Source organism: Oreochromis aureus, linkage group 3, assembly GCF_013358895.1.
Source record: "Oreochromis aureus strain Israel breed Guangdong linkage group 3, ZZ_aureus, whole genome shotgun sequence".
Lineage (NCBI taxonomy): Eukaryota > Metazoa > Chordata > Actinopteri > Cichliformes > Cichlidae > Oreochromis > Oreochromis aureus.
The window spans coordinates 48,229,167-48,253,057 of record NC_052944.1 but is presented as its reverse complement, the minus strand read 5'-3'; the positions used below and the strand labels follow the sequence as shown (position 1 = coordinate 48,253,057).

The 23,891-nt window shown below is 39.8% G+C and overlaps 2 protein-coding genes across 2 annotated transcripts in view; both read right to left on the bottom strand.

Moving 5' to 3' along the window:
- Window positions 1–8,250: 8,250 nt before the first annotated feature.
- LOC120439450 (protein NLRC3-like) lies at window positions 8,251–23,878 on the bottom strand. The gene is made up of 11 exons (XM_039610443.1): window positions 22,395–23,878; window positions 22,209–22,310; window positions 22,056–22,097; window positions 19,121–19,199; window positions 14,955–15,180; window positions 12,982–14,785; window positions 11,817–11,969; window positions 10,387–10,560; window positions 9,474–9,644; window positions 9,130–9,176; window positions 8,251–8,959 (listed from the first exon to the last, which is right to left on the bottom strand). The coding sequence occupies exons 1-11, from the start codon at window positions 22,481–22,483 to the stop codon at window positions 8,415–8,417; spliced, it is 3,432 nt and encodes a 1,143-aa protein (XP_039466377.1). The 5' UTR covers window positions 22,484–23,878; the 3' UTR covers window positions 8,251–8,414.
- The window catches only part of LOC116332925 (tripartite motif-containing protein 16-like), a 14,474-nt gene continuing 13,055 nt past the window's right edge, over window positions 22,473–23,891 (bottom strand). Inside the window, exon 2 of the mRNA XM_039610444.1 lies at window positions 22,473–22,532. The gene's annotated coding sequence lies outside the window, so the exon portion shown is untranslated. The remainder of the gene's footprint in view (window positions 22,533–23,891) is intronic.

The window sequence follows — 23,891 nt, the reverse complement described above, 5'->3', positions numbered from 1 at the left end:
GAAAAGTTAAGTGTCTGTTAATGGGCGCAGATCTCTGGAGGGGAGGCAGGGGAGTTTCCAGGCACAGAGAATGTGGAGAATAAGGCACAGTTGGGAAATCTGATTATTTAATAGGATTAAATATAGAGTAAATAGCAACATTGGGTATGACTTTTCAGGCTGTCATGCCAAAATAGGCATTTCTGATGTCTTTTTGTACTACACTTTTCCTTCTCTTTATTTTTAAATTCTTTAAGAAGCTCTTCAGTCATTTTACACTTTACAGTTTGTTGTGAATAACCCATCTTTTCTTCCTTTGAAGGGTAATTCTTAGAACGCTTAAGTTTTTTTATAAGTTGGTGACTAAGAGCAATTCTTAGAAAGCTGAAAGCTTTGTAAATGTAAACATGTGGGCATGGTGATGTCTGTGCAGAGAAGATAAAGGACAACAGTGATTAAGACCAAAGAAAACTGGAAACTAAAACACACATTTTAACAAGCGTCCCTTAATGACTTCTGTCTACTTTAGTTTAATGAACTCTGCAATGTCATTGTCATAATAAAAGAACCAAAGTCCAGCAAGAGCAGCTGAGTGAATGTTGTCTGGACTCTGTGGAGGAGAGTCATGGTTTTAGAGACGCTGTAGAAAGACAGAATACCTGCTCTGTGATCCAGGTACACTCCTAATTTAAAGGACACAGGGCCTGAAACAGGAGTTTTGATTTTCTTGTGCCAAAATGTATAACAAGTTGGCTTGAAAGCAACTTTCATGTCACAACGTAATGCCCACGATTTATCATTCCATCCAAATTCACATTCATCTGACCTCCCGACTCTGCTGATATTCTTGTATGTGACTGCTATAAGAATACCTATCCCACACCACTTCACCTCCAAGTAACAACGTCCAGTCAGACTCTCTCTACTCAGGACCTGTCAGACTCTCTCTACTCAGGACCTGTCTAAACACAGTGAATCTGTCCAGGTGTAAGACTCTTGATTGTAATATACCATAGCTTCTCGATTTCCTTTAGATAATAAAAGCTGTCTGTATGCTGTGTTTGGATCCAGTGTGATTTCATGTGAATATTTTAAGAATCCAGCTCTGGTCTTTGGCTCTGGTGGTGACAGTAAAACATCCACTTCAGTGACTGTCAGTGAGATGTTTGTCCATTCCTCTCTCAGAATGTCCTGTAGTTTATCTCTGGTCTCTGACACAGCTGCTGTCACATCCTCAAAGTAGCTCAGAGGACGAATATTGATGCTGGATGAGTGTGTAGACTCACTGAGTGCTGACAGTGAGGGGTAGTTGTGTAGAAACTGGTTGTGATCCTCTGTGTGTGAGAGCTGCTCCAGCTCGCCGTCTTTCCTCTTCAGCTCAGCGATCTCCTGCTCCAGCTTCTCCTGAAGCTCTTTGACTCGACTCACTTCAGTTTCCTGCTGGGATCTGACCTGCTGCTTCACATCAGAGCTTCTTTTCTGGATGAGACGGATCAGCTCAGTGAACATCTTCTCACTGTCCTCCACTGCTTTATCAGCAGAGCCATTGATGGCCTCCACCTCCTGTTGAAGCAGCTTCACATCTTTCTCTCGCTCCTGGATTCTCTGCTGGATGTTTAGTCGTCTCACCTCGAGCTCCTTCTGCTTCTCAGTCCTTTCTGCTGCAGCTGGGACTGTTTCATGGCCTTTATGTTCATCCACTGTGCAGAGATAACAGATACTCTGCTGATCAGTACGACAGAAAATCTTCATCACCTCATCATGACGAGAGCAGATGTTCTCCTGGGGCTTCTTGGAGGGGGCCACCAGCTTATGTTTCTTTAATGGAGCTGCATCATAGTGAGGTTGGAGGTGTTTCTCACAGTAAGAGGCTGGACAAGATAAACAGGACTTGATGGCTTTCAGCTTCCTCCCAGTGCAGACATCACAGGTCACATCTTCAGGTCCAGCATAGCAGTGATCAGCTGGAGCAGCTTGGAGTCCAGTCTTCTTCAGCTGCTCCACTAAAGCTGCTAACACGATGTTTTTCTCCAGGACAGGCCTCGGTGTGAAAGTCTTCCTGCACTGAGGGCAGCTGTGGATTCCCTTCCTGTCCTCTTCATCCCAGAAACATTTAATACAGTTCATGCAGTAGCTGTGTCCACAGGTTGTAGTCACCAGATCCTTCAGTAGATTCAAACAGATGGAACAAGAAAAGGTTTCTTGGTCCAGCTGAACTCCTTTCTGTGCCACTTTTCCTCTCAGTAACAGTGACTGTGTGAGTTTCTGTTTTATAGAAGTGAAACCAGTCTGGGCTCTGAAATTAATTTGTTTCTGCAGTGAATGGAACCCATCAGCTCTTACACGTCACCACATTGGTTTCACCCATCTTCAAAGTACAAGGGAAGGAACATGGAAAGAACGCTTTTCTTCAAATAAAGTCCATTTTAGTTAAAAAAAACAAACAAACAAAAAACCTTAGAACCATTTTTTCGTTAATTTCCTCTACTTTGTATAGTAAGAGATCCTGATAGCAGTTCCACAGGGAGTCTCTAATGTATATATTCTGAAATTTATTTCACTGTTTGGAGGAAATCACCATTTTCATCACATAACAAATTGGTATGTCGATATTTTTCATGGCATCTCACGCAAGTATACGAGGGTGTAATTTCAAGAATTTAAAAGACATTATTTTTCTATGACTTACATTGTAAACACCTGAAATATTTCAGAAGTACTTTTCAGAAATTGGTGATGTCACTGAGATTCTCCTGCAGAACCTGAAAGAAAGGTAAAGGTTACTCAAAGAAAAATAAGAAGAAAAAAAATCAAGTTTAAATATTCTGAACACACATAACACAGGTGGTGTCAGATCAATCCTTAATGATCTGACGGATTTAAACACAGTCCGTCAGTCTAAAATGTGTGTTTTAGTTTTCATATTTCATCTTGGCTAGTTTATCTGTTGGTGTTGATAAAGCAACTAGAAAGGGTTTCTGGATTCTCTCCGGATGGAGATGGCGAGCCTGTGCCCAGACTGAACTGAACTGAACTCTTGTTGAAGAACCTCATTCGTCTCTCGCGAGAATCGCCAAAGTGGTAACAACTCAAAACCACCGAACCAAAATAAAACAGGAACTGCACTAAAAAGGAATCTTGATCTGACTAACAACAAAAAAAAGCTTTCAGATGTACAATGTGTCCCCTCCCTAAAGCTGGTTCTGCTGGGTGTTTCTTCCTGTTAAAAGGGAGTTTTTCCTTCCCTCTGTCGCCAAAGTGCTCGCTCATAGGCGGGTCATATGATTGTTTGGTTTTTCTCCGTAAGTATTATAGTAGGGTCTACCTTACGATATAAAGCCCCAATTGGAGACTGTTGTTGTCATTTGGTGCTGTATAAATAAAACTGAATTGAATTGACTTGCAATGCTGTTCTTTTAAGTTTTGGTATTTGTTTTTAACTCAGTCCCCATGTTCTTAACAGACTTTGCCCATTGTAGAGCCCTTAGCACCTTTAAATGCCTCAGAACATATATGGTGGATTGTTGCTGCCCATATCTGTCCCTGTGTGACCACAGACACAACTTCTAAAGGCTAAAACTGTTTTCCTGAACATGAGAATAAATTCACTGTATTATCTGAGAGAACTTGCTCCTATAAAACACAGTTGGGTAGAGTGACATCTTGAAGGTGCTTTGCAGAAATCTGCACTAGCTACATGATGCTATCATCATAATTTGGAGTCAAAACAATCCATTTCTGTTGGACCAGTGATAAAACAAACCCCTGCCTTTATTGATGAATAAAAATGGCACTTTAAGAATGATTTTGCAACCAGTAACTGAAATCTCAACAGAGGATTGGAAATCAGTGGCATCAGAGGTCTAAAAAGACGCATCAGATTAACATAGTATAGTTTATTAACATGAATATATTTCATCCTTACATGCTGTTCATATTCTATGCATTCACAGCATGATTCAGGTCAGTTTTGACAGGTGCTAGTAATTTTCTAAGTGCCTACAATGAATTATAAGTGAGTTATTTGCTAGGTCAAAACTGAAAAAAGTGTCCACAACAAATTTTGAACTACAGCCCGTTTAGAATGTATAAATAGCCTAGCTGGCATTACTAAACCAATGATCTGTAATGGAAAATTTCCATTTTTCTCGTTTAGAGTGTTAAATACTTATGCAAATGCTTAGCTGTGACACTGTAATAGACTGTTCAGTGGAATTTTCTAAAACTAGATGAACTTATTATGGCTCAGTAGTTGAAGAAAGCAACTCCCTCTGCAGCTGCTGATAACGCCAAGGGCACGAAACAGCATACCCATTGTTCCGTTAGGTTTCATAGTGAGCCGCGTGACGTGTGGTATGATCAGTTTATGACTTCCTCCCTCTTCTTTGGAATGCATAAAGGAGTGGAAGCTCCACTTCTGTTTTAGAGCTCTCCTGACTGTATAACTGTGATGTTTGATGTCTGTGTTTGCTCTCCTGCATGCAGTAATTTCAGTAGCTTGGCCACACCTGATTGTGTTGCAGACTTTATTAACAGAAAATTCCACCACAGATCAATTTTTAGTTAATGCTTCAGAGCAGGGAGCAGAAAAACATCTACTATTACACAACATTGTGTTTTGCTTAGACATGAAAACATAACAGTCTTAATCGTTTGAATACATTTACCTTAAAGCAAAAACTTTTAAACACTGTTCTTATGCTGTATTAAAAGATTCTCCTCATCTATAATTATCAGGTTTGATTAAATATGAATTAACGGAGCAAAAAAATATTACAAAATTATTACAAACTAGTCTGTCTATTCAAAGCAGTGATAAGAAACCTTAAATCTGGTATTTGGATGCATTTCCCACACTCAGTGAAATGGCAACTCAGTTGTTTTTATAATCTTAGTATCTTAAAAATGTATACAGTACTTTATTCTATACACTTCAAGTATTCATTTGCATCACATACACCTAACATGCATGTCTTTGGACTGCGGGAAGAAGCCAGAGTAACATGGAAGAAACATCCTAACTCCACACAGAAAAGCCTCAGCCAGGATTTAAATCAGGAACTTTCCCACAACCCTATTACGAATCTCAGGTTTGTGCCAAAAACCATCTCTCAAGGTACGCTCTGGGCTCGGATACCATATATGATGTACCATATATGACCCCCTCCTATATTGTTTTACTATTACACTGTTTGCAGAATCCTGGGGCAAACTCCAAACACCAGCAGGTGGCTGTCTCTGAGTAACCTGTGCAAATGTGGTGGGAAAAAAGACAGTTATCATGAATGTCAGTGTCAAGGTCCCCTCTGAAGTCTGTTACCACTCTCCCATTAAAAAAATCAAAGGCTGCAGCTTCTTTCTATTTGATGTTTTTCTTTATATCCTTTTTTCCTTTCTTTGTCCTTGTCTCTTAAAATCCCTGAATATTTTCTAGAAACAAAACAAATATTGACTAAAATGGCTGAAAGTAGTACAGATGAGTGCCACGTGAGATCTATATCTGCAGGGGGGAAAGGTGTCTTTTTTTTTTTTTTGATAATAAGTTGTCAATCTGCTCTAAAAGCCTCAACTGAAGTATTACATTTATAAAGAAGATGTCACTGCCACCTGCTGGACAGAGAAAGATGGTGCATAAACAATTAAAAACAAACAAAACATGATTACAGAAGTCAAGATAAACCCCACAAACTGTATTCTGTTGTGAGCTGCACACCTGTCCCCTGTCTGCACACAGCAGTATTTACTGTGGAAGTCAGTTCACTTGGTAACACTGGGTAGTTCTTGTGAAACATTATCTGAACTAACTTTCATTTGAGTCATTAGAGCTGAAAACCGCATGTTAATAAAAACCTATCATGTCTATCGATACACCTGCTTTTCCAGATGAGCCACAATGCCGGCAGATTAACTCGTGTCACAGATTAACTGGTGGCGGTCAAACATGTGTGGTAGACTTGCTTTTAAACTGACATCATGCAGTTCATCTTCTCACCCGCAGAGGGCCACAAATCACCATCAATGAAGAGTTCTAGGAGATGATGCTCCATGGCTTAATAAGGCATTCTCTTTTAAGGGGTTAAAATAAAAGCAAAAATCATGCAAATCTGCATTTGCTCTCATTTTAAGAGCTTCTGTCTTTTCCTATTTCAGAACCAATGAGCGTATTTGGAGAGGTTGGTAAAAAAAAAAAAAAAAAATCACAAGAAAGAGAAATCAAACATTTGGATTCTGTACTGCCTCTGCTATGATTTGGCAGTCAGCTAAACTCCTTCCCTACATTAAGACTCTGATGACACGATACCATCTGTTCACAGGTTTAATGACACAGGGGAAGGTGAAACTGCACCATACAGTCCAAGGCATAATCACTTTTACATATTCACCATGTACAGATAAAATGATGAAAATATATTAACTACTTTTTATTACAAGTCAGCATATCTTCCTAAAATATGCATATGAATGACTTCCCTTTCTAGCTCACATATAAATATTAAATTATGATTTTAACAACTCTTGCTCTAATGAACTGCTTCAATCGTAGGAGATTGTTTTTATCATTATACTTAGAAAAAATAACCGTACTTCAAAGAAAATAATCCATACATGCACATAAAAAATAAAACAAGTCTTTATATAACAACAGTGCTAGCAAAGGTGTAACTCCCTCCAAGTTGAAAAATGGACACAAGGCGTTCTTGATTTTTACAGGCATTTACTGGACACAGGTGCCACCAACAATGCCATTAGAACTGTACAAACAACATAAAATAATCAATTTTCACAATAAGCTGTTCTCATAGAGAATAAAGCATATTATTCAATAACATATACACTGATCTTTACAAAATGTTAACATATTACACGCAACTAACATAAACTTGACAGTTCTGTCACAAACAAACATCTAATTTTTCTACCAACATATAAAATACAAATTGCAAACCTCTTTGGCCAGATTAATTTGAAGGGGTTAATGAAAACACATCTTGCAGTGCACACTCTTTCCCCACAACCGGAAAACTTTGTTGCATGCATCTCTAAATCTCCACCACCGACTGAGAAAAGAAAGCATGCTGCCCTCTACCGAGAGTGGCGTGTAACTGAAAATATCGTCAACCCCAAACAACAGACTGAACATTGGTTTCACCCTGGAAACATCCTTTAAATGTGTGGTGTAAATCCAACAATGTATGCAGTGGTCCCTCGCTATAACGTGGTTCACCTTCCGCCGCCTTGCTGTTTCAAGTGCAATTTTGCATGCTTTTTTTTGTTTGTTTTTTTACAGCGCATTGTGTTCTGTGTCCTGATTGGCTGTAGACCATTGTCAATCTCCTCCGTGCCGTCTCTCCTGTACAGTACAAAATCGCTACATCGATCGCTAGCAGTGTGACTCTGAATTTCTGTACTTTTCTCCCCAACAAAAACAATGTCGACCAAACGTTTTGCACCATCAAAGGCACCTGCGGTAGCACCCAAAAGGCAGAGGAAGATAACCATCGCACAAAAACTTGGACTTCTGATTCATTGATTTATTAATGATTGATTGATGTTGAATTCTCTCACAGGTGCTTTCATTTTATGATACTGGACTTATTTTTCTACAAAAGTTTGAACTTTGAGAGTGTTTAAACAAGAGAGAAAAGTGTGAAAATGTTCATGCCTGTGTGAGAAAAGTGTATAAAGTGTGTAGTGAGGGGTTTTACAACCTGAAAACATCTATAATAATTGTAAAAAATAAAGTTCGCTACTTCGCGGATTTCACCTAACCCTTGCGGGTTATTTTTAGAACATAACACCCGCAATAAACGAAGGACCACTGTACATTACAATCTGATTTATTAAAAATAAAGTATTCTTAACGTATTTATTGTAACTTAAAAACGTGAAATTACCTTAAACTGCATTACCACTGATGACGGCAGCCACAAAAGGTATAAGATGTAAGTGGATGCTGCTGGATTTAACTAGCTGAGCACAGCCCTTCTCCTCAAATTCACTGGCTAACATCCTGTCTACTAATGACATCATTTCCCATCACAGACTACAGTGATTTTAAGGTGGCTCACGTGAGTTACAATTTCATATTTAATATCTAAGAAATCTAAAATAACATTCTACCTTAAACTGACTTCATTTTTGATATCATAGCAGATTATTTTTAATGAGTTCAGACTTGTTAAAAATGCAGAGGAGCTGGTTGTGAACTGAGCTTCAGAGAAACACAACATACTGATATTCACTGTGAAGCTTTAAGTGGAAAAAATCAGAAAAACAACAGAAAAACATGTGGATCCTGGAATAATCAAAGCTTCCATCTTTATCCATGAATCTGAAAACGTGTTTCTGAGTGAAACAGACAGACATGTACAGACTGAACTATCTGTTCAACAGTCAAAGTGTTTCTCTAAAGAGGCACGAGGACACTCTTTAGATTATTCTCTGCAAACAAACACTGAGGAACCAGGAAACCACACTCTAAATCCAGGACAAAGAGGTTCTGTGAATGTGGTGTTGAAGGTGTGGAGGTGGATCAGAGTGTCAGAGGAGACTCTGTAGAAGGACAGAGTGCCAGCAGGACAGTCCACATACACTGCTACTCTGTTAGAGACAGAGGAGGAGGAGAAGGAGGAGGAGGATATGGATGTTTCTCTGTTATTGTGACAGACAGAGTAACCATCATCGGAGCAGCTGAGACTCCAGGATTGATCATTCCACCCAAATGAACAGTTATCACTGCCACTTTTCCTTCTGATTTTTCTATAAGCCACTGATATGTCAACATCTCCTTTCCACTCAACCTCCCAGTAACAGCGACCAGTCAGACCATTTCTACACAGCAGCTGAGGATGAACATCAAATCTGTCTGGATGATCAGGATATAAATGAACCTCCTCCACATGTGTCACCTTTCTTTTGTTGTCAGACAGTTTGAGGTTTGTGTTCACTGTATTTGTATCTATTGTGAGTTGACAGGAATCTGATAGAGAGAACAAACACAATCCAGTTGCAGTTATTGTTATCATCTGTTCGTGGATTGACACTATGATAACTTCTGACATCAGAGATGTGAATGAGTGATGTGACAGTTTGAAGATGGTTGAATGTGTGCTGCTTTGTTTTCATGAATCCCATTAAAAACACACTTACACTTCCTCAGACCTGGTCTCAACCATCGGACTCCAGCAGGCTCCACCCTGAAAGGAGGAGGGGGGTCAGATCAGCACAGTCTCGTTCAGCATGCGCACGTGGACATTACATCGTCATATACTCATACTGTTAGACACTGATAAAGGAACAGTCCAACATTTTCAGAAATATGTGGCTATCTGTGAACCAGTATCTTTCAAATACAACCCTCAAAATCTGGAGAAAGAAATGTTCATACATGTCTAATTGTTTTATACAGATCTGACATGAACAAACAGGGAGGGACCAAAGGAGACAGAAAAAGTTTTAATGTCTTCCTCCAGTATCAGACCTTTTCTCCATACCTGAGAGTTTCCAGTTTCCAGGATGGATTCTTCTGTTCAGGCAACAACAGCTTCATTCCCAAGTGTCCTGGATGATTGTAGCTCAGGTCCAACTTTCTCAGATGGTGGGAAGAACTCAGGGCTGATGCCAGAGAAGCACATCCGTCCACTGTGATCAAACAGCCTGACAGACTGCAGGTACATACCAAATTTTTTTTTTTTAAAGTGTTTTGTTTTCTTCCCAGAGAAAGTGAGCTCCATCCACTCAATTTAATTTACCTACATTTATAAAAATGTCTTAACTTTTAATAGCAGAGATAACACTACAATATAAGAGAAAGAACCACAACTGTCAGATGATCCCCTGTCAGCAGCAATTGGTCACAGTGAGGAGGAAAAACATCTTACAACTAGGAAGAGACCCCCAACAAAATCTTGCTAAAGGAGGTTTAACCATCTGCTTTAACATGTAGGTGGTGTTGGTGCGAGTGAGGACAAACAGCCCGTGAGTCCTGTGACAGATTAGATAAGACTGACTGATAAGGTTCAGTAAATGCCTCAAAGTGATTCTGAAAAAGATTCAGGTGACTCAGGCGGGAAAAGCGGGGCTCTCCTCACATAGTCCATAACGTAGGTGGGCGCTGCCAATGTCAACTGAGTTGGGCAGTGCAAGGAAATATCAGCTATATTCACTGAGCACAGGTAAAATAGCATGAAAAATTAAACAACAACAAAAAAAAAACATTAAATGGAACAAAATGCATCCAGGATCATTTAAGGGTTAAATATTGTTTGGGACTGTGTAAATGAAACTAAATTTAAATTTTCACAATTATAAAACTAGGGCAGAAAATCTTGTTACTTTTGTTAGGTTATACAAACAAAATGGAAAAGAAAAAAGAAAAAAAAGAGCAGAGCACATTCTTGATCTGACCTGAGAGTTTCAAGTTTGCAGTATGGACTCTCCAGACCAATAGACAGAAGCTTCAATCCCAAATCCTTCAGGTTGTTGTTACTCAGGTCCAGCTCTCTCAAACTAGAGGACCCCATGCTAAGAACTGAGGACAGAGCTTCACAGGCTGTCTCTGAAAGGTTACAGTGACTCAGTCTGCAGATTTATACACAAGAACACAAAGAACACTGATATAAGTCACAGTCGCCTCAAGGTGCTTTATGTTTTAAGGTAGACCCTACAATAATACATACAGAGAAAAACCCAACAATCATATGACCCCCTATGAGCAAGCACTTTGGTGATAGTGGGAAGGCAAAACTTCCTTTTAACAAGAAGAAACCTCCGGCAGAACCAGGCTCAGGAAGGGGCAGCCATCTGCCGTGACTGGTTGGGGTGAGAGAAGGAAGACAAGATAAAAAATTCAGGGTCACCTAATTTAGCCCTAACTATATGATTTAGCTAAAAGGAAAGTTTGAAGCCTAATTTTAAAAGTAGAGATAGTGTCTGTCTCCCAAATCCAAAATGGAAGCTGGTTCCATAGAAGAGGGGATTCAAAACTGAAGGCTCTCCCTCCCATTCTACTTTTGAATACTACAAACCACGGGCAGGAAACATGGCAGGTGCCAGGGCTGTCCCACCAGGAGTGATTCTAAGACTAGCATGACCTGGGCACAATGCAAGAAATATGTCTGCAAGGAGCATGCACACACACTCTCTTCACATCCTGTCTACAGTAGTGCAGACAAAAAATGTGACTGTTAGACAAGAACTGTTCCATGTTCTGACTATGTTCTTATTATTTTCTATTTCACAAATGGTTGCATTTCACACGAAATATATACAACCCCCCTCCAAACAAACACCAAAAACAAAACATTAATAAAAAATTAATAAAAAAAACCTTCAACTCTACAATTGCCAGTCCCAGGCCTGTATAAGAAAAGAGGAGGGGTGAGTGAAAGTGATGTTGTGGTGCTAAAGCAAAGTGTCTAGGGTCACAAAAATCAACAAGATTCATTCTAAAGGGCATAGATGTACACAGAATTGAAAGTTTGACCTGATGGTGGTGCTAGAGAAAAGGTTATGTCATCACCAAACACCAACAGGGTTCATCTACTTGTGGTTATTAATGTTGTCAGTAATTTTGAAAAGTTCTCAATTCAAACTTTTCAAGATACATTTATTCTGAATTAAAAATTTGACTTCATGGCTTGATGGTGGCACTAGAATTTGATTATCAAAGGACTACTAATTTATTCAATAAATAACAAAGTGCCTGACACAAAAAATTGGTCAACAATTATATGTAAAGGTAGAGGTAAATAACCCCCACGGTAAAACGTGTTAGTAATATTTGAGGAGAATAGGAGGGTTAACTGATAAGAAAACAGAATATATATTGATCTGACCGGAGAGTTGTCAGTTTAGAGTATGGAAACGTCACTCTTGAATCCTGCAGGTCATTGTTACTCAGGTCCAACTCTTTCAGACTAGAGGACTGGGAGTTGAGAATTGAGAAAAGAGCTTCACGGCTTTTCTTTGAGAGGTTACAGCCACTCAGTCTGAAAAATAAAAGATAAACTGAAAACACTGTTGTAGTGCAATGACAGTACACTGAAGCATTATTACATTTAGCAATTTTTTAAGCAGTCTTGATCAACAATGTTAAAATTATTTTTGTAATTTTTTCTTAATTTCTTTACTTTGACGCATCAAACAGTTTAATGCTCCCTAAGCGCTAAGGACTCGCCAAAGGTTTTTAATCTCAGGTCTTTCTTTTGGATTAAGTATATGTTCAAAAAGTAAAACAAACACACACACACACACACACACGTACACACACACACACACACACACACAATTTAAACAAACCAACAAAAAAACTCCAAAACAAATCATCCACTCGCATTGTAACTGGCTTCTGTACATTTTGGAAATGTTGTTTATATTTTGATCAATCTTAAAACTTCCCTTGATCTGGCCCCAATGTACAAATCAGTACTATTGTGTGCACATGAGGCTACTTGGAGATGTAGACTGCCTACTTTCTGTTCCTCTTCATTTCACTACTATTTAGAATTTTAATTATTGAAATAACTTTGAGACAACAAATATCTTTATTCCACATAATTTCTTGTCTTGTTTAGGTTATTTTAGGGTAGAATTTGGTTTAATTGTAATTCATAGTGTCTACATGCAGAAAAGGGTCCCATGTTCACGTTTTTGTTGTTGTTGTTTTTGGCGGGGGGTGCTAAATGTGGGTTGTCATAAAAATGTGTGCTCTCTGAATGTTAAAATATAATCTAACAATATTTTGTCAGAATAAAACTTAATTTTACATTATACATTAACAGAAATGCATACAGTCTTGAAAATTTTGGATTATTACAAAATCATAGAACTACAAAAAACCTAGGAGTTTCTTTTAATTTTAAAAAAGTAATTTAGAGATATCGGTTGACCTGATCTGTGAGGAAAGCAAACAGGAAATCATTTAATATATGACTGTACTATTTTCAATCATTTGTGAAATCAACCATTTTTAAATATAGTGATGAGTATATATTCACTTACAGAGCTTTGTTGGAGGTTTTGACCACTGGCATCAGCCTCAGAAAAGCCTCCTCTGAAACAGAGTATTTCTTCAGGTCAAACACATCCAGATCTTTTTCTGATGACAGCAAGATGAAGACCACAGCTGACCACTGAGCAGGAGACAGTTTATCTGTGGAGAGACTTCCCGAACTCAGGAACTGTTGGATCTCCTCCACTAGCGAATGATCGTTCAGTTCATTCAGACAGTGGAACAGATTGATGCTTTTCTCTGCAGACAGATTATCACTCAGCTTCTTCTTGATGTACTCGACTGTTTCATGATTGGTCTGTGAGATACTTCCTGTCTGTGTCAGCAGACCTCGTAGGAGAGCCTGATTGGTCTGCAATGAAAGACCCAGAAGGAAACGGAGGAACAAGTCCAGGTGTCCATTTGGACTCTGTAAGGCCTTGTTCACAGCACTCTGGTGGAGATACTTTATACTACTTTTCTTTTTAAAAAAGAAAGACTTCTGGGAGGTTGGTTGTTGTTTTTCCAGCAGATTGACTCCAGAGTTGATGAAGGTCAGATGGACATGAAGAGCAGCCAGAAACTCCTGAACACTCAGATGGATGAAGCAGAACACCTTGTCCTGGTACAGTCCTCTCTTCTCTTTAAAGATCTGTGTGAAAACACCTGAGTACACTGAGGCTGCTCTGATATCGATGTCACACTCTGTCAGGTCTGATTCATAGAAGATCAGGTTTCCTTTCTGCAGCTGATCAAAAGACAGTTTTCCCAGAGACTTAATCATCTTCCTGCTCTCTGGACTCCAGTGTGGATCTGTCTCAGCTCCTCCATCATACTTGACCTTCGTCACTTTGGCCTGAACCACCAGGAAGTGGATGTACATCTCAGTCAGGGTCTTGGGGAGCTGTCCTCCCTCTCTGGTTTTCAGCACATCCTCCAGAACTGTAGCAGTGATCCAGCAGAAGACTGGGATGTGGCACATGATGTGGAGACTTCGTGATGTCTTGATGTGGGAGATGATCCTGCTGGCCTGCTCCTCATCTCTGAATCTCTTTTTGAAGTACTCCTCCTTCTGTGGGTCAGTGAACCCTCTGACCTCTGTCACCATGTCAACACAGTCAGGAGGGATCTGATTGGCTGCTGCAGGTCGTGTGGTTATCCAGAGGTGAGCAGAGGGAAGCAGGTTCCCCCTGATGAGGTTGGTCAGCAGCACATCCACTGAGGTGGACTTTCTAGGGTCAGTTAGGATTTCAGTTTTGTGGAAGTCCAGAGGAAGTTGACACTCATCTAGACCATCAAAGATGAACACAACCTGGAAGTCTTCAAAGCTGCAGATTCCTGCTTCTTTGGTTTCAGTAAAGAAGTGATGAACAAGTTCCACCAAGCTGAACTTTTTCTCTTTTAGTATATTCATCTCTCTGAAAGGGAATGGAAATATGAACTGGATGTCCTGGTTGGCTTTGTCTTCAGCCCAGTCCAGGCTGTATTTCTGTGTTAAGACTGTTTTCCCAACGCCAGCCACTCCCTTTGTCAGCACTGTTCTGATTGGTTCGTCTCTTCCAGGTGAGGCTTTAAAAATGTCTTCTTGTCTGATTGTTGTTTCTGGTCTGTCTGGTTTCCAGGATGCTGTTTCAGTCTTTCTGACCTCATGTTCATCATTGACCTCTGCAGTCCCTCCCTCTGTGATGTGGAGCTCTGTGTAGATCTGATTCAGAAGGGTTGGGTTTCCTTCTTTAGCGATGCCCTCAAACACACACTGGAACTTCTTCTTCAACTTTGTTTTAAGTTTACATTTACAAATTGCTGCAACATGTTCTGAAAACAATAAAAAAACAAACAAACAGACAGAAAACAATGAAATGAATGCATATGACTATTTGTGCCCCCTAAAATATGTGTATGTAATATTTTTGTTAACATTAATGAGAGATTACTAAATGTTCCATTCATCCAGCAGCTTAAATATCTAGAGAAATTGTCTTACTGCTCTGCAGACGGTCAGCCAGCTCCTCCTGCTTCAGTTTCCTTAGGAAATGCAATGTGATCTTCACAAATGCTTCTCTGCTGCTCCTCTGCTCATCATCCTCACCCTTCAAAACCTCCTCATTCACAATCTTATTCTCTGTGCATTCTGAGTAATCTGGACTCAGAACCTTCTGGATCTTCTTCAGCTCGTTCTTTACAAATATGATGATATTGTCCTCCAGCAGCTGGAACAGAATACTTTATGAATGATCCAGTCAGACAGAAATCATGCAGCCAAACATCAGATCCATGTTGGACACACTGACAATCCACTGGTCGAACAAAAAGCAGCATGGAGATGACTGTGAACAGATGACTGGACTTTCTCGTTGGTAACTTTATGCATTTGTGTCATGTCTTAATTGACTGTTCAGTTGTTCTCAGTAGGATGATGCAACTCTTTCTTTTTTTTTGCTGCCAAACATGATACCATCACTCTCAACTTCAATCTACCTAACACCCACTCACTTAAGAGCAAGGGACATATCTTCTATGATCTCTGTACCAACTCTAAGCTAGACTTTCTCTGGTTAACTGAGACTTGGCAATGCCCAATGACTTGTCTCAGTTGAATCAATCCACTCCTCCTGGGTTTGTTAACATCTTTCAACCCTGTAGTACTGGCCGGGGACCTTACAATAATCTATCATGAGAGGTGAAAAGTCATACTTGTCTCTGCTCCTGTGTCAGTTCTTTTGAATCTACTGTGTGTCAAATGTCTGTTCCTACTCCTACCATTATTTCAGCTGTCTACCGTTTCCCTAAACTCAACAATCAGTTCCTAAATGATTTTGCTGCCTGCCTCACATCTATCACAGCATTAATAACTCTCTCATCAGAGATTTTGTATCTTACCTTGAGAGTGCTCAGTCTAAAGGACACATTTGGGACCTGATTTGCTGCTCTGGTGTAACCCCGCTTACCTATGAAACTCTCTTTATTAACAATTCTCTATTATTAATTCTCTCTCCGGTAGCATTGACTCTTTCATAGACATTCAGAGTTTATTCACCATTGAAGAACTGGTTTCACTCTACAACACTGAACTCCATGAAAAAAATGATCTGTTTTCTCCTCTTTCTCCACCCCCTGAGTTTACACCTGAACTTTGACTATTACTGTCACAAACTTGAGAGGCTCTACAGAAGAACTGGACTTGCTCATAAAAGATGTATTAAAAATCATAAACGACATTATAAGGACAGCATCGCTTAAACTAGTCCAGTTACTATTGTCATATTATCTCTTCTAATGAAGGTAACACCAAGTCACTCTTTTCATTGCTTAACATCATCCAGTCACCAGACTCTTTAACATCTTACCTGTTCTCAACTGTCTTTTGTAATTCTCTTGTCTTTCTTTAATCCAAAAAAAAAAAAAAGAATCCAAAAGACCCACTATTTTTTTTGAGCTTCTGTCACCCACTCACTCTCTCTTCTTTCCAGCTCTGAATCTGCTCAGGAATTTCATATCATATTCATAAGTCCAAGCAATCTACATGTCAGATGGAACATCGCCCCACACTCGTCATTAAAGCTCGCCTTCCCTTTCTGGTTCCTCATCTCTGACATCATCTACTCATCTCTCTCTGCCAGAACTGTCTCCGCATCTTTCAAATCCGCTGCAATAACCTCAATCCTGAAAAAAAAAAAAAAAAAAAACTCGTGCTGATTCTACCAACTTCAACAATTTCCATCATACAGTGGGGCAAAAAAAGTAAAAAAGTAAAAAGTTCTCCCACTTAAAAAGATGAGAGAGGCCTGTAATTTTCATCATAGGTATACCTCAACTATGAGAGACAAAATGAGAAAAAATAAACCCAGAAAATCACACTGTCTGATTTTTAAAGAATTTGTTTGCAAATTATAGTGGAAAATAAATATTTGGACACCTATAATCAAGCAAGATTTCTGGCTCTCACAGACCTGTGACTTCTTCTGTAACAGGCTCCTCTGTCCTCCACTCGTTACCTGTATTAATGGCACCTGTTTGAATTTGTTATCACAATCTCAAACAGTCACACTCCAAACTCCACTATGGCCAAGACCAAAGAGCTGTCCTAGGACACCAGAAACAAAATTATAGACCTGCGCCAGGCTGAGAAGACTGAATCTTCAATAGATAAGCAGCTTGGTGTGAAGAAATTAACTGTGGGAGCAATTATTCAAAAATGGAAGACATGCAAGACCACTGATAATCTCCCTCGATCTGGAGCTCCACGCAAGATTTCACCCTGTGGGGTGAAAATGATTACAAGAACAGTGAGCAAAAATCCCGGAACCACACAGTGAATGACCTGCAGAGAGCTGGGACCAAAGTAACAAAGGCTACCGTCAGTAACACACTACACCGACAGTGACTCAAATCCTGCAGGGCCAGACGTGTCCCCTGCTTCAGCCAGTGCATGTCCAGGCCCATCTGAAGTTCGTTAGAGAGCATTTGGATAATCCAGAAGAGGATTGGGAGAATGTCATATGGTCAGATGAAACCAAAATAGAACTTTTTAGTAAAAACTCAAGTTGTTGTGTTTGGAGGAGAAAGAATGTTGAGGTCCATCTAAAGAACACCATACCGACTGTGAAGCATTGGGTGGAAACATAATGCTTTGGGGCTGTTTTTCTGCAAAGGGACCAGGACAACTGATACATGTAAAGGAAAAAATGAATGGGGCCATGTATCCATGTAATTTTCACTGAAACCTCCTTCCATTGGCATGGCATTGAAGATGAAACATGGCTGGGTCTTTCAGCATGACAATGATCCCAAACACACTGCCCAGGTAACGAAGGAGTGGCTTCGTAAGAATCATTTCAAGGTCCTGGAGTGGCCTGGAGTAGCCAATTCGTAGATCTCAACACCATAAAAAATCTTTTGAGGGAGTTGAAAGTCTGTGTTGCCCAGCGACAGCCCCAAAACATCACTGCTCTAGAGGTGAACTGCATGTAGGAATGGGCCAAAATTCCAGCAACAGTGTGTGAAAACCTTGTGAAGACTTACAGAAAACACTTGACCTCTGTCATTGCAAACAAAGGGTATAAAACAAAGTAAATGAGATGAACTTTTTTTTATTGACTGTATTTCAAACTTATTTTTCATTTCCAAAATCATTTTAGAAATGGTAGTGTGAAGCACCACGGCAGACCCGGAGAAATTTTCGTGCTTTGCAGCCTTCTTTATTTACACTCACGGTTGCTGTTACAACACACACAGAGCTGCAGCTCTCCCACTGCCAGCTCAACATACCAACAACAACCCCAACCACAGGACCCAGTGCAATATTTAAGTCAGCGGGGCGTGATTGCGGATGCCATGCGGGTGCGTCCACCTTCCCTGCACGGCACCGCAGGCCACGCCCCGCCACAGGTAGTCATTCAAGTTCATTCACATTTATATCAATTACGAATAGTTTCAGTCTGGTTTTCATTCCCTTCCTAGTACAGAGACTGCACTCATAAAAGTTACCAATGATCTTCTCAGCTGATTCCATTTTACTTACTATTCTCATTCTTGTTGACCTCAGTGGAGCATTTGATACTATCAGGCATTGTACCCTCCTAAACAGATTATCCTCCACTGACATCACTCCCATTCCACTCTAAGGGTTGAATCTTTCCTTTCAGACTGCACTCAGGTCATTTAGCTCAAATTATTCACATCCCAGCTTTCTTCAGTCACTTCAGGTATTTTATCATTCATTTCTTCCCCTATGTACTATCTTTCATAGATACAACAACAATTTCCACTGATACGCAAATGACATCCGGCTTAACAACAAATCTTCTACCTTGCCTCCCTCCTCACTCACTGACTGTATATCTAAAACAAAATCCTGGTTGTCTTCAGATTTATTCAAAATAAATAGCGAGAAAACTAAGGTTCTCCTCATTAGTATAAAATCAACACGATCCAAAACAATTTTTCCTTAGTCAGTGACTGTTCCTCTGTCTCCTGCCTCCTCACAGGTTAAGAGTCTGGGTGTCATTCTCGACAATACATTATACTTTCATTCATTTTATTCAAGTATCATCATCATCATCATCATCATTATTATTATTATTATTATTATTATTATTATTATGTAGGTGTTTTGTTTAGTAGCAAAATAGTTGTTGAACATGTACAGACCATAAATATGGAATCCAGGTGTGTTTGATGCTGCTGGGCAGACTGACCACTGGGAAACCCTGAGCTGTCCTGGCCCACTCTGTGGAAAAATCATGAAAAATTAGTCCAAGTACAGGATGCCGATCCACCACATCTGGGATTGCACCATTAATGCTAAATACGGGTTTATGAGCAGCATGCGCTCACAATCAGATCAGTTCGTTTTTCTCCATTTCAGAGAAAACCTTTCATACATTCTAAAACCTGTTAAAAGACATACAGCAGTAGTATTTTGGACTAAATGCAAGCGATGGAGTGTTGAATACCTAAATAAAGAGAATTGCAGCAGTCCAGTCTAGAGGTGATGAAGGCATGAATAAGTTTTTCTAGGTTTTCAGGAGGAAGATAAGGCTTCGCTTTGGCAATTTCATGTAACTGATAAAAACTGTTTTTCACAACTGTGGACACTTGCTTCTCTAATTTAAAAGAGCTATCTAAAAACACTCAGAGTTTTCTTACAGTGTGGGAGTGATCACAAGCAAGAGGCCCAAGGGTATCCGTTAACTTATCCAAAGGGGCATGACTTCATAAAACAATAACTTCAGTCTTATTTTCGTTTAGGGTGAGAAAATTCGGTCTTTAACATCATGTAGACAGTTAAGGAAAGGTGGCAGTGGGACAGAGACAACCAGTATCAAGGGGAAGTAAATTTGGATGTCATCAATATAACAGTGAAAGGCAATGTTGTATTTCTTGAAAATAGATCCCAAAGGCAGCATGTATAAGGAGAAGGGAGTTGGGCCCAAAACAGACCCATGTGGCACACCACAACAAATAGGGGCGGAGGAAGACGAGTATTCTTCAGTAGCAACAGAAAAGGACCTCTCTGATAGTTATAATTTAAACCATGTTCATGAATTCTCGATAAAAGAATGTTATGTTCAGCTGTGTCAAAGGCGGCAGTCAAATCTAAAAGGACTAGAACAACAGAAAATCCTGAGTCGAAAGTTAAAAGAAGATAATTAAAAACTCTTAAAAGTGTCAACTCAGTACTGTGACGAGATTTAACACCAGACTGCAACTCTTCACAAATGTCATGAGTGTCTAAAAAGTTCTGAAGTTGCTCGAAAACAACTTTTTCCAAAATTTTGGACATAAAAGAGCGTTTAGAAATGGGCCTGTAATTAGAAAGAACATTTGGATTGAGATTTTTCTTTTTAATAATGGGTTGCACAAAAGCATATTTAAAAGACGCTGGTAAACAATGTGATAACAAGGAAAGATTCAATAAAAGTAACATAGTAGGTCCAATAACGTGAAGAGCTTCCTTGAACAGGCGAGAAGGAAGAATATCCTGAGGAAAATTAGAAGGTTCTAAGTGATCGATTACTTCCTTTATGGCAGGAAAAGTCACAGGCTCAAACTGCTGGAAAAACAGCCGAGCACTTAGAAGGTAGATCTAGGTCTAAACCTGCCTGTGAATGTGGAGACCTTAAAGCTGAGATTTTTTCAATGAAGTGTTTCAAAATGTTTTCCCAAAGTGCAAAGGAAGCGTCCATAAAAACAGTGGCACAGGGGTTAATCACAAAACTATTAACTATTAAAACTATTAAAAAGAACTCTGGGATTTTGACTGTTGGTAGAAATTACACTGGACAGAAAAATATGTTACAGCTTTAACAATCTTCTTTTATTTTGATAAGCAGTCATGTAAGATGCTCAAAGACACCAAGAGTTTGTCCTTCTTCCATTTTCTCTCTGCACTTCGACATTCGCATCTGAGAGCGTGGGTGGCTTCATTCAGTCAAGGTTGCCATGAAGATTTAGTGCGATTACTCCTAAGTGGAGCAACAGAGTCAAGGATACCAGAACATGTTGAATTAAAAAGGTTAGCTAGCTCTTCAACCGATAGTTCCACACTAAGGTTGTGTTGGGATTAAATAATTTGCAGTGCCTCAAAAATGCTATGCTTTTTATTAATAATAAGTGTTATAAAGTTATATAGTGTAGTATTAAGTGGACACAGCCCTGAAAAATAAAGGCATGAGACCATGTGTCCTTGGAGAGTAGAAAGCTGCAGACTCTTGCTCACGCTTGCCTGGGAAAAAGTAGATAAGAGGGAACCATCTCTAGTGGAAAGGTACTGAGACGCTGTTGTTTAGACTAGAATGAGAGAGCTTCTGTAATAAAACTGTTAGGGGCACACCACCATATTGAGATCCGCGCAATGTGTCATGCAGGACGCATCTCCCTTCTAGAAGTATTGTGAAAGAGAAATGTTAAATGGTCTACCGAGCAGTGTTTTGTCTTCCATCAGATGCCTCTGAGGAATCAAAAGAACTCGGTGAAGTGTTGATATTTACAGTTGGCATCATACAGAGTTAGTAAAAGCAGAGAAAAGTGAGCAGCGGTCAATGAATTTATCATGCATAACTGACGCACAGGTCCCTCACTGCTCAACTCCACATTACACACTGCGATATTAAACATCACTGATCTGATATCCCACAGTCCTTGATTTCTGTAATACAAACATCCAGACTGTTTGACAGCACCAGAACAAGTGTGTGGCATTTCGTGAGTTGGATCACACACCCAAGGACAAGGAAGTCCTTTACTAGTGGTCCAGTCTCACAGCATACATGGATGTTAAACTCAACAACAATTAAAACACGGTCATATCCTAGCATAAGACTCCCTAGTAAGTCTGCAACATCGAGATTAAAATCCTTAATGCATTTCGGTGGATGATACACCACAGCTCAGAGGACTGAGGGAGCGGAGTTCAGTTCCAAAAACTGCACCTCAAAGCTGGGGTAGGAAAAAGGTGGCAGTTGCCGACAGCGAAATTTGTTTTTAAATACCAAAGCTAGCCCTCCATCTCTACCAGTGATTTGGGGAGAGCTGAGAAATGAACAATCGGGGGGAAGGAGTTCCGAGAAGGAAGAAAACTCACTGGGTCGAAGCCAAGTTTCCATCAGGAATATAAAATCCAGTCCTGATGAGATTAAAAAAGAAAAAAAAAGTAATTTCAGATAAAAGTCTTGTTTGCCAACAACATCAAGCAGTTAAATCAGCTCTCAAAGACTTCATGTTACTAACAGCTCACCTCTCTGCAGCAGATGCCTGCTGGTCTTTAAAATTATTGGGATGCCCTTTAGACCGGTCACTCTTTAAGGACACAGAGCTGGGTGGAGGTCCAGGCTGGTTCCTGTGAATAATGATGGAGCAGTGATGTGAGTGCTGAGCTGTGACATGGAGAAGAGTCATGGACAGTTAGAGATGGTCATCTCACCTCTGAGCTTTGGTCTGGCTCTCATGTTCCCCACACAGAGTGCTTTTAGAGGGAGGGACTCCCTTCTCGCTGTCCTCACACTGATCCATGCTGCCGAATTCACATCCACATCAGCTCACACACACTTTCTACCTTCACCTGCAGAGGAAACACACATCATTCATGTGCACATTAACTGAAATACTATTAATGCTATTGTATAAGTTTAGCATGACTTGTTTTTTTCTTGTCTTTTCTCATTTTCACAAAACACAAGAGATGTAACATTTCTTTTTGTTGCTGATGTTCCTGATGTTGGTCTTGCTGTGCCTTGGTCCTCTAAACTACTAAATTGATGCACTGTACAGTGGTAAGTAACATAAATATAACATAAATAGTTACAAATATTTTACTAAATGTTGTAAAAAATGACTCGAAAAAACATGTTTTTGAAGGTTTTGAGCTAAATGTGGAAAGATGTTGATGTTAATTTCAGCATGTTTCACTTTACAAACGGCGCCCCATAGTGTAGCTTTAATGTGGTCAGACTTTTTAATTGGTTGCTCCTAAATACACTTTTATTGTAGCTCTGTTTTACTTGCAAATGTGTGTGAAATGCTCACGTTTACATCATTTAACACATGAGCACACTACAGAGCTGTCAAGAGTTTATTTTTAATAAGACATTCTTCAGGTTGAATAAAGACACTCAGACAGTTAGAATATAATAACAGCGGCGTGCACGGGTGAGGATTCTGGCGAGACCCCGCGCACGGGTGAGGCCTCTGGCGAGACCCACACCCTGAGTGCAGGCAACAGTTCTTTTTATAGGTTACATCACGTATGCAAGCACATCACATTTCCTCTTTTACAAGTTCCTCTAAACCAATGGTTGTGTGTGTGGGTGTGTGTGTGTCACATGTGTGTCTGGCTGCTTCCTCTAGGAAACGTGGTGCACTTTTCAACTCTTGTGGTTTGGGTGCTGCATCTGTTTCCTGTCTAACTTATTTGTGTTGTAGAGTTAAATGTCAGCTTGCACAACAGAAACCTTGTGAAATATATGAACACTTCATGATATGCTTCTTAATGAAAGATAATAAAACAACGAATAAAAACACATAAAACATAAAATCTTTCAACATTCCCTCCTGTTGTTAATATATTTCACACATACTCTATAGACTTCAGTAGACATTCACTTGCTCGCGCATTTTCAATTGCTACATCATGTGAAGTGTCTGAAATTTTTAAACACAGTCTTCTTCTTCCTCAGTTGCTATCGGGCTATAAGCTTGTGCCAGGAAGATTCCGGTTGCAGTGTCTTATTTGGATAAACAAAAGATACACCCTGCTTTTCTGGGACTCTAAGTCTCCATAGGCAGACCATGGTCATGGATCTGATTCCACAGGATGAGGACACATCTTGAGTGATGGGTTGCTCTTCTGGTTTTGCAGGTTGGACTGATCTTCCTTTACTCTACCGGGCAGGTGGGGCTAGGTCAGTGCTCGGGGCTACAA

What these genes read in the sequence shown, in the direction of transcription:
- LOC120439450 (XM_039610443.1), bottom strand. Translation starts at nt 22,483, where the DNA reads ATGGATCAGTGTGAGGACAGCGAGAAGGGAGTCCCTCCCTCTAAAAGC. An exon ending in CAGGCATCTGCTGCAGAGAG is followed by an intron (nt 22,098 to 22,208) that starts GTGAGCTGTTAG and finishes TAATCTCATCAG; the next exon opens with GACTGGATTTTATATTCCTG. An exon ending in GAGACCAGGTCTGAGGAAGT is followed by an intron (nt 8,960 to 9,129) that starts GTAAGTGTGTTT and finishes TCTCTCTATCAG; the next exon opens with ATTCCTGTCAACTCACAATA.